We start from the raw sequence: 10672 nt of genomic DNA, 5'->3' as shown, positions 1-10672 counted from the left end.
GGGAGGGAAGGAAGGAAGGAAGAAGGGAGGGAAGGAAGGAAGGAAGAGGAGGACAGAATAGAATCCTCTATTGCAGTGTTTCCCAACCTTGGCCACTTGAAAATATCTGGACTTCAACTCCCAGAATTCCCCAGCAAGCATTCGCTGGCTGGTGAATTCTGGGAGTTGAAGTCCAGATATCTTCAAGTGGCCAAGGTTGGGAAACACTGCTCTACTGACCACGTGTGATCGGACACACAAGGAACTTGTTTTTGGTGCAGATGCTCTCAGTGGACATAAAAGAAAATAACGGAGGGAGGAAGGAAAGGGAGAGAGGGGAAGAAGGGAAGGAAGAAATGCCCGGAGACCATCTGTTGTTCTTGGGCGTGAGTTTTAGGGGGAAATCGAGGGCGCCTTTTTTTCTCCTTTGGAAGCGCATCTTTTGCACCCGCGTCCGCGAGGCTCGGCCGAACTAGCAGGGACTTCGGGCTGTAAAGCGGCACGTTATCCGAAGGACCTGCGCACGCGCCCCAGCCACAAGCGGCCCTTCGGAGAGCCTTTCCGCTTCCGGGTCGGAGGGTGGTCGCCATGGCGGTGCTGGCTTCCAACCCCAACAACCCCGTGGTCTTCTTCGATGTCACCATCGGCGGGCAGGTAGGCCTCGGGCGGAGGGGGGCGGGGCCGGGAGGGGCAGCCGGGCTCCGGCCCTTGACGCCTCGGTCCCTCCGCAGGAGGTGGGCCGCATGAAGGTGGAGCTCTTCGCCGACGTGGTGCCCAAGACGGCCGAGAACTTCAGGTGAGGAAGCCGGCGGGAAGGAGGGTGCCATAGAGAAGGGAGGCCGGAGCGGCAGCGCGCCACAAAGTGTCCCGTCCTAGAGCGCCGCCTCTTGAACAGCTGGCTTGGGATCATGGGCGCAGGGAGAGCAAGGCTGGGATTCCCCAGCCTTTTCCTGCGGTGGAGGCAGCACCCACGACCCAACCCCCACTCCGAGCCCAGAGGCATCCCTTTCCCGCGGAACTCCTCGCCACTTGGTTGCCGAATGCCTTGAGGTCACATACAGGTAGTCCTCAACTTACAACTGTTCGTCTAATGACCGTTACTGAAAAAAGGGACAACCCTTAACAACTGTTGCAGCATCTTCCCGATCACAGGATCAAAGTTCAGATGCTGGGCCACTGACTCACATGTATGACCATCGTAGGGTCCCAGGGTCACACGACCACCTGAGTCAATAGGGAAAGAAGGACTCACTTAATGACTGTACGGGTCAGTTAAACGACTGATTCATATAACAACAGTGACCGAAAAGGTCATAAAGGGGTGGTGGTGGCAAAACCCTGCGTAGACTCGGGCCGGTTGTATAGAAAGCCTTATTTAAAGCTGCCTGTCCTCTTTCCCAATGATCCAGGGACTTCCCTTTCCTGAATTTAACTCCTTCCCTCTGAATATATGTAAACATATTCATTGTCAGGCATTTATTTCAAGAAGAGGTTGGACTGCCATTTGTCAGAAATGGCTTGAGCAGGAGGTTGGAGCAGGAGGTTGGACTAGATGACCTACAAGGTCCCTTCCAAAAACTCTTTTAATCTGTTAAGAATAATCAGGCTCTGTGTGTGCCAGTTTAACCTGCAGACTTTTCTTTTTTCCTCTCTTTTTCTTTCCAGGCAATTTTGCACGGGGGAATTCAGGTAGGTTGATTCTTTTGATCGTTCAATTTAAAAAATTGATGGATTTGAGTTGGAAGACTATCAGCACAGGAGGAGGAGAGGAACAATGCCTAACTTTATACTTTATGCATTTATATTTAGCCAAGCGTGTTAGACACGTAAGGAATTTGTCTCAGGCACAGAAGCACTCAGTGTACTTGCAAAACAACGGAAGAGAATTATAATAATAACACGAAAGTTTACAGCCAATAAAAGTTGGAAGTAAAAAACTAAAGGGATCAACAAAAATAATAATCATAGGCTTGTGAAGAGAATTGTGCCTCCCCCCTGTCGTTTTATTTCATTTAATTAATTGGACTTGTATACTGCCACTCTCCATGGACTCGGTGCAGCTCACAGCATATCAATAAAAAACACAAATATACAAAATACATCCAAATCCAATTAATGTAAATAATTAATTTAAAACATTCTAAAAAGGTTAACCATTCAAAAATCATTCATTCAAAATGCATAACATCCTACACATTCAATGGTCAGAGGCTGGGGTCTAGTGACCCCAAGCCTGGCGGCATAAATAAGTTTTCAGATAATTACGGAAGGTAAGGAGGGTGGATTCCAGAGGGCCGGGGCCCCCACAGAGAAGGCTCTTCCCCTAGGACCCATTTTGTCCTTGGACCACACTGCCATCTTGAGGAAATTAGCCAGTTTTAAAGAGCTCAAAGTGATGATTTGACACTGATTTCAGAACAAAACAATGAGAAATGGACAGGTTGTGAGTTGGGGTGTTATATCTCTAGGCCCACAGAAATCTCGGTCGCTGGCTCCTGTGTCATTTTCTAATTTCTGACTCTGCTTTTTTCCTCTGGCAGGAAAGATGGTGTTCCCATCGGCTATAAAGGAAGCACTTTTCACAGGTACGTTGGCCTTTCCTGTAATGTCCAGTCAACGAAGCAGTGGAAGTGATGTGCCGGTGCCTGGAGGCTGTTGGGGCCTGGATGGGTGTCAACAAACTCAAACTCAACCCAGACAAGACGGAGTGGCTGTGGGTCTTGCCTCCCAAGGACAATTCCATCTGTCCATCCATTACCCTGGGGGGGGGGAAACTATTGACCCCCTCAGAGAGGGTCCGCAACTTGGGCGTCCTCCTCGATACACAGCTGACATTGGAACATCATCTTTCGGCTGTGGCGAGGGGGGCGTTTGCCCAGGTTCGCCTGGTGCATCAGTTGCAGCCCTATTTGGACAGGGAGTCACTGCTCACAGTCTCTCATGCCCTCATCACCTCGAGGTTCGATTACTGCAACGCTCTCTACATGGGGCTACCTTTGAAAAGTGTTCGGAAACTTCAGATCGTGCAGAATGTGGCCGTGAGAGCCATCGTGGGGCTTCCTAGATTCGCCCACGTTTCTGCAACACTCCGTGGCCTGCACTGACTGCCGATCAGTTTCCGGTCACAATTCAAAGTGTTGGTAATGACCTTTAAAGCCCTACATGGCATTGGGCCAGAATACATCCGGAACCACCTTCTACCGCACGAATCCCAGCAGCCGATAAGGTCCCACAGAGTTGGCCTTCTCCGGGTCCCGTTGACCAAACAATGTTGTTTGGCGGGCCCCAGGGGAAGAGCCTTCTCTGTGGCGGCCCCGGCCCTCTGGAACCAACTCCCCCCAGAGATTAGAACGGCCCCCACCCTCCTTGTCTTTCGCAAATTACTTAAGACCCACCTTTGTCGCCAGGCATGGGGGAGTTAGGTTATCCTTTCCCCCTAGGCTACTACAAATTATGCATGGTATGTTTGTGTGTATGTTTGGGGTTTTTTTTATATAATAAGGGTTTTTTAGTTGTTTTTATTAATTGGATTATTCATGTTGTTTTACCACTGTTGTTAGCCGCCCCGAGTCTGCGGAGAGGGGCGGCATACAAGTCCAATAAATAATAATAATAATAATAATAATAATAATAATAATAATAATAATAATAATGCCTCCAAGGTCCCTCCCAACTCGGTTATTCTGTTATCCTGGGGTGCTTCACTTAAGTGGGAAAGAATCCTGCTCCTGAATTTAACAACCTGTTTGTGAACTTCCCAAGCTGGTGGTTTTTTTTAAAAAAAATAATTTTTATTGGATTTATTTACATTTAAAAACAACTGTGAAATGAAAATGAAACATCCTACAAACAATACAACTTACCCCTACCAAAAAAAGGAAGACACAAAAAACCACACAAAAAAACAAACCCCACAAATGCTGTTTATAGTGACAACTAAGCTGTGATCACTTATTTTCATTAATCTGTAAGTCAATCTTGTGGTGCTAAATATGTTTCTATATACAGTAATACCTCGTCTTACGAACCTAATTGGTTCCCGGGAGAGGTTCGTAAGGCGAAAAGTTCGTAAGACGAAACATTGTTTCCCACAGGAAACAATGTAAAATGAATTAATGCGTGCAACGAAAAAAAAAAAGCAAAAAAACGCCGCCGCCCGGCTGTCACCTTTTGAAACAGCCGGGCGCTTCTCAGCGTTCTCCCAATGCCGAACCCGGAAGTTTGGGTTTGGCGTTTGGGTTCAGGAGGACGCTGAGAAGCCGCCCGGCCGTTTCAAAAGGTGACAGCCGGGCGGCGGGGCTTCTCAGCGGCCTCCCGAACCCGAACTTTTGCCAAACTTCCGGGTTCGGCGTTCGGGAGGCCGCCAAGAAGCCCTGCCGTCCGGCTGTCATCTTTTTAAACAGCCGGGGGGCTTCTTGGCGGCCTCCCGAACGCCGAACCCGGAAGTTCAGGTTTGGCTTTCGGGTTCAGGAGGACACCGAGAAGCCCCCCGGCTGTTTCAAAAAGCGACAGCCAGGCGGCGGGGCTTCTCGGCGGCGGCGGGTTCGTAAGACGGAAAAAGTTCGTAAGAAGAGGCAAAAAATTTCCGAACCCCGGGTTCGTATCTCGGGTTGTTCGTATGGCGAGGGTACCACTGTATATTGTCAATAAATAATAGCAACAAAATTTTAAACGACAAATATTTTACCAAATGCTATTCCTAATCCTAGCTGGGGTTTTCAGTACAGCTGTGGGATACGTCGGCCTCGTATTATTTCTCTTTTCCTTTTCAAGGGTGATAAAGGACTTCATGATCCAAGGCGGCGATTTTGTCAACGTAGGTACTTCAGAGCTCTTTCATGGAAGGGAAAATGGGCCTTTAACCTGGAACCGGAGCTTTTCAACTTGAGCACAAATCTTGCCAAACTCAATTCATGTAGATGAGATTGGAAATGACCCCACCAAGGAGCTGGACTCGCACACTGACACCCTCCTCCAGCTAAATTTCTCAGGAAAACCTCAGGCTGTCCAACCTTGGCTGGAAGGAAGTGGTTGCTTTAAACTTCTCCTTTCCTTCATTCTGTTTTTAACTTCCAGATCGCGGAAGTGAAGCCGGTTTGCAAAGTGAACTCCTTCACCCGGAGGCTTTTGCTGGCAAAATTGTGAGGCTCCCTCTCCAAAGGGAGGGAAATGCCTTCTGGCTGGGGGTGGAGTTGGGGGAACAATTTGCAGCTTATCAAAGGAGAATAAGGAAGGAGGGATTGCAGAGGTGCAGTTGTCCTTGCCAATTGTGGTTATGCAGTTAGAATGTCATTTTTTAAATATATATATATATATATATATATAGACACTCAAAATATTACACGGGGCAAAACCCGAATTCAGAACAATCTACACATATGCAGTATATATATATATCTATGTCAAATGTTTTTTTAGCTGGAATTTTTAAAATTAAGGGACACTAGTATGGTCCAATTTCGGCCTTGTTCTCATCAGCTAGCCACACCCTTCCTTACATACAGAATATAGTTGTCGGCTATGAATAAATTAACTGCCTTGAAATGGTCCTGGGTTGGGCCTAGAGGCAAAAAGGAGCTGTGACGTTCCTTCTATATACCAGGGTGATCCGACATAAAAAAACATATATATATGTAACAAATGTTTTTAGCTGGAATTTTTAAAATTAAGGGAGACTCGGATGGTCCCATTTCGGCCTTGTTCTGGCCTCATCAGCTAGCCACACCCTTCCTTACTGGGATTCGATCTGGTAGCCTCTGCCTTGTAAGGCAGAGGATTAGCAGTTGAGCCATCAGACCTGATCCCTTCCAGCTCTGTGCCAGGGAGGGGCTATATGTTTTTTTTTAATGTCACATGTTTTTTTGCTGAATTTGAAAATTAAGGGAGACTAGGATAGATCTATTTCGGCCTTATTTTGGCCTCATCAGCTAACCATACCCACTGCGACTTGTAAGGCAGAGAATTATCCTCTAGGCTACAGTATCCGATCCCTTCAGCTCTGCACCAGGGAAGGGTTACATATTTTTGTGTCGAATCACCCTGGTGTGTTGAAGGAACATCACAGTTCCTTTTTTGCCTCTCGGGCCCAACCCAGGGCCATTTCCAAGGCAGTTAATTTTATTGATAGCCGACAATTCTATCTGTATTGTTGTTAGCCGCCCCGAGTCCACGGAGAGGGGCGGCATACAAATCCAAATAATAATAATAATAATAATAATAATAATAATAATAATAATAATAATAATAATGTGTCACATATTTTTTTGCTGAATTTGAAAATTAAGGGAGACTAGGATAGATCTATTTCGGCCTTATTATAACAGACTCATTCCAGATAAGCAGTGGGTTTTTTATCTGTTTGCAAAGGGAACTGCTGCGAGGTTCCCGAGGCCTTCCTTCCCTTTTCTCTTCCTCTTTCCCTTCTTCCTCCCTTCGCCATCCTTCCCTCACTTCCTCCCTCTTTCCTCTCAACAGGGAGATGGGACCGGAGTGGCCAGCATCTATCGGGGACCCTTTGCCGACGAGAACTTCAAGCTGAAACACTCGGCGCCCGGCTTGCTCTCCATGGTAAAGAACAGCCTGAAGTTGGATCTGAACCTTCCTTGCATCACCCTTCAGTGGCTCACAGCCTGAATGGAGATTCGTATGGTGTTTGGGGGTGGGGAGGGAGTTGTCATGCTTGGGAGGGCCCAGTAGGGCAGCCACTGTGATAGGGGATTCAATTCCATTCAGTTCAATTTATTAGATTTGTATGCCGCCCCTCTCCGAAGACTCGGGGCGGCTCACAACAATGGTAAAAACAAAATTATAGTGGCGCAAATCTAATATTAAAAAATAACTAAAACCCTATCATATTAAAACCAGACAACATATACATACCAAACATAAATTATAAGGAGCCTGGGGGAAAGATGTCTCAAACCCCCCATGCCTGGCGGTATAGGTGGGTCTTGAGTAGTTTACTGAAGACAAGGAAAGTGGGAGCAGTTCTAATCTCCGGGGGGAGTTGGTTCCAGAGGGCCGGGGCCGCCACAGAGAAGGCTCTTCCCCTGGGACCCGCCAGTCGACAATGTTAGTCGACGGGACCCGGAGAAGGCCAATCTCCGGGATGCCATCTAGGGATCTATTCCTGCCTCCCTCCCCTCTTGTGTTAGGTTTGGAGGAAGGAAAGAGGGGGAGGGGCTCCCTCCTGCAGGAGGAGCTGCAGCCAGGAAGCCCCTTGAAGACCACCCCCTCCACCAGGCTCTGCATCAGGAAAGGCCGAGGTCGAAAGCATGCCCCCTTCCCCCAGCCCCAAAGATGAGGGTGACCCTCTGAATTCCCCCCAGGAGGAAAGGTTGAACCCAAGCCCCTCTCCTCCCTGGGAACAATTTGATCAGGCTGCTGGCAGTGGGGTGGCTCCTTATAGGAGCTGCTGCTCTGGCCCTGCTCAGTTCTGGCAGACAAGCAGGGGCCACACTCCGGAGAGCGATGTGTGTATGTGTGTATGTGTGTGTGTCACAGAAGGAAGTTCACCAACGCCTGGGTCTTGCATAGCACCCAATGCAATGTCAAATTGGAGACCCTCCAAATGAAGAACGTCGAATTCTCTCCTCCGGGCTGGGGCAGAACCTGGAATGGATGACCACAGAGAGGTCACCCCCCCTCACCTGCCCTCTTTCCTCCTTCCCTGCAGGCCAACAGCGGTCCCAGCACCAACGGCTGCCAGTTCTTCATCACCTGCTCCAAGTGCGATTGGCTGGATGGGAAGCACGTGGTCTTCGGTGAGTGACCGCTGGCTGGGTGGAAGGCAGGGACTTTGGGGCACCCTAACCCCCACCCCACCCCACCCCCAGGTTGGCTTGGGTGTGCCCACCCTGAGGATTTTTATCCCCACCACAAATTCCTGGCAGATCCGCTTTGGGGAATTCCCATTCTCTGGGCTTCCCTTAAAATGCTGGTGTCTGGGTCCCTCATGACCCCCATTAAGTTTAAGGGAGCATTTAAGGGTGAATTCTGGGAGTCGAAGCCCACAAAGTGGCCAAGGTTGGACATCTCCCCCCACCCACCCACCCCCAAGCCTCTCTTCTCCCTACTCGCTCTCCCCTTCAGAAGCTAAAGAGCAACACCAGCACGGCTCTTCCTTGGCTAAGGGATTCAAGAAATGCTTGTTCTTTCCTTCTCACCTGGCAGGTAAAATAATTGACGGCCTTCTAGTCATGAGGAAAATTGAGGTAAGGCGTGCTTGTTTGGGATGAAACTCTGCCATCCAAGAAACCACATAAAAATTAGTTTTGTGTGCTGGAGGAAACGTTATTTTAATTTACTGTTCCAGCCCGAGGCTCCTCCAACTCTCCTATCCTGCCCTTCGCGATTCAAATCCTGCCCGGGCAGCTTAGAAGAGTCACAGGTGGTGCCCCAAAAAGGTGGTCACCTTTGTTTCTGCTGGCTGCTTCTGTCCGGGAGAACCACAACGTTGGGGTCCCAATTGGGCAACATTATCAGTGCTAGACCACCTTCTGCCGCACGAATCCCAGCGACCGGTTAGGTCCCACAGAGTGGGCCTTCTCCGGGTCCCGTCAACAAAACAATGTCGTTTGGCGGGGCCCAGGGGAAGAGCCTTCTCTGTGGCGGCCCCGGCCCTCTGGAACCAACTCCCCCCGGAGATTAGAATTGCCCCCACCCTCCTTGCCTTTCGTAAACTCCTTAAAACCCACCTCTGTCGTCAAGCGTGGGGGAACTGAGACATCTCCCCCCTGCCTATGTAGTTCTAGCGCATGATATGACTGTATGTATGTTTTTTATATCGGGGTTCCTTGCTTTTAGATTTTTAAATGTATAATTGTTATCTTAGATTTTAATTATTAGATTTGTCAATATATATTGTTTTTATCACCGTTGTGAGCCGCCCCGAGTCTGCGGAGAGGGGCGGCATGCAAAGCTAATAAATAATAATAATAATAATAATAATAATAGAGGGTGGGGCTGGGGGAAGGACTGGAGGGACCTCGATGCTCTCATTTTCTTACAAACCTTTCATCTGGTGACGTTCTTGATGTCAGGTGTCCGTTTTAGATCTTGCGATATGGTCTAGTAGTCCTTAACTTCGTAAAGGAAGGTTTGGACAGAATCTGCGTAAGCTGCGTTCTTTGCGGGTTGCAGCTGGGGCAGAACATCTGGATGAGCTGCTCATCCGCTTTGTGCTTCTTGCAGAACGTGCCCACCGGGCCGAATAACAAACCCAAACTCCCCGTGGTGATTGCCCAGTGTGGAGAGATGTAGGTAGGTGTTGCCACCAGAGTTTCTGCAGCCAGAGTAGCCTCTGAAATGCCCCCTGGGGAAGGCGATCCCTGAGCAAGACGGGGGGGCAACTTTAAGACCTCTGGACTTCAATTCCCAGAATCCTCCAGCCACCACGGACGTTTTCTTGCAGACGTTTCACGACCCAACTAGGCAACAGCATCAGTGCTAATGGCCGGCTGGGGAATTCTGGGAACTCAAGTCCGCAGGTCTTAAAAGGTTGCCAAAGTTGGACCACTCTGCACAAGAGCATTTCTACGTGTCTGCGGTGCAGGTCAAAACCATAGCCCCGTTTCTTGCCCCTGGCGTGGAGGATCGGCAGCCCATGTGGTCTCGGCCGCAGGGAGCTGCTGAGAAAGGATTCTAACTCGGAGCCACGCTTATGGGGGCAAAGCATGTAAGCCTCCTTATCAATATTGAGTTCTTGCTCTCTCAAAGGCAGCAGAACAGAGACGGAAGCTGCTTCTCTGCATCGAGGGTGTCGCCATTTAGGAGGCTGCCAATGCCAACCCCCCCCCCTCCCCGGATTCTACATCAGCTTCAGAATCCAGAGAAAATTTTTAATACTGGAGACTAACTGTTTCTGTCTATTTCCTGATTTCAGGTTGTCGTCAGAGGGTTCCAAGCAGCTCCTGATCGCTCGCCCTTCATCCCACATTCCATGAGTCTGTTGTCTCCCGCTCCCCTTTTGTAAATAAAAGAGATTTCCTAAAAATTTATTTATTTATTATTTATTTATTCATATTCAATTTTTTAATGCCGCCCTTCTCCTTAGACTCATGACGGCTTACAACATGTTAGCAATAGCACTTTTTAACAGAGCCAGCCAATCCTGGTCCTCATTTGTCTGTCCATCATCATGCCTCCAGCAAGGGCCACACAGGTCTGAGGCCCTGGAAGTGGAGGATACATGCTGGGTCAGGCTCTGGCTTGTGGCTCCCACGAGAGCCAGGTAATGCAGCGGCATTTCTGACTAACAGAAGATGGCAACGGAGTCAGGCCTTGGGAGATTGACAGGTGCCTATTAGGGGTTCAAGGAACAAGCGGGGGAGGGGTGGAATAAAACTTTACACACGCGCGCGCCATTCTGTATTTCCAAGCTGCGGGCCCAAGCCGATGAGAAGCGTGGGCCGTTTGCCCAATGCCGGTGGCCGATGGCTGGAGGCGGCAGGGGGAGTCCGGGGGGGGGTCCACGTGGGAGGAGGGCGGCCCAAGTGACCTTGAGCCGGGCGGGCGGAGGGATAGGAGGAAGGGGGCCCCGGTGCCGGCAAGCGCGGCTGGAGACCGCGAGGGCTCCCCGGTGGCTGTCGGGGAGGGGAAATCCCGGGGCGGGCCCCCGGCCACGTGCGCCTCGGAGCGGGCCAGCCGGGCAAAGGGACTTCCTGGGTCCGCTTCTCCCAGGGGGGCGGGGCGC

General features: G+C 49.7%; 1 protein-coding gene across 4 annotated transcripts; it reads left to right on the top strand.

Moving 5' to 3' along the window:
* Positions 1-305: 305 nt before the first annotated feature.
* PPIH (peptidylprolyl isomerase H) lies at positions 306-9973 on the top strand. 4 transcript variants are annotated; one of them, XM_070758971.1, is made up of 10 exons: positions 314-633; positions 711-775; positions 1645-1668; positions 2520-2564; positions 4753-4795; positions 6454-6546; positions 7655-7742; positions 8152-8192; positions 9172-9240; positions 9392-9973. In XM_070758971.1, exons 1-9 carry the CDS (start codon positions 568-570, stop codon positions 9238-9240), a joined length of 534 nt encoding a protein of 177 aa, XP_070615072.1. In that variant the 5' UTR covers positions 314-567; the 3' UTR covers positions 9392-9973. The 4 variants fall into 4 exon arrangements, with proteins under 4 accessions (XP_070615073.1, XP_070615070.1, XP_070615072.1 ...); XM_070758970.1 differs by having other exon boundaries at positions 316-633; positions 9863-9973; XM_070758969.1 differs by lacking the exon at positions 9172-9240 and having other exon boundaries at positions 307-633; positions 9863-9973.
* Positions 9974-10672: the final 699 nt, after the last annotated feature.

Source organism: Erythrolamprus reginae, chromosome 8 (assembly GCF_031021105.1).
Source record: "Erythrolamprus reginae isolate rEryReg1 chromosome 8, rEryReg1.hap1, whole genome shotgun sequence".
In the NCBI taxonomy this organism is placed as follows: Eukaryota; Metazoa; Chordata; class Lepidosauria; order Squamata; family Dipsadidae; genus Erythrolamprus; species Erythrolamprus reginae.
This window is presented reverse-complemented; position numbering and strand designations above follow the sequence as displayed.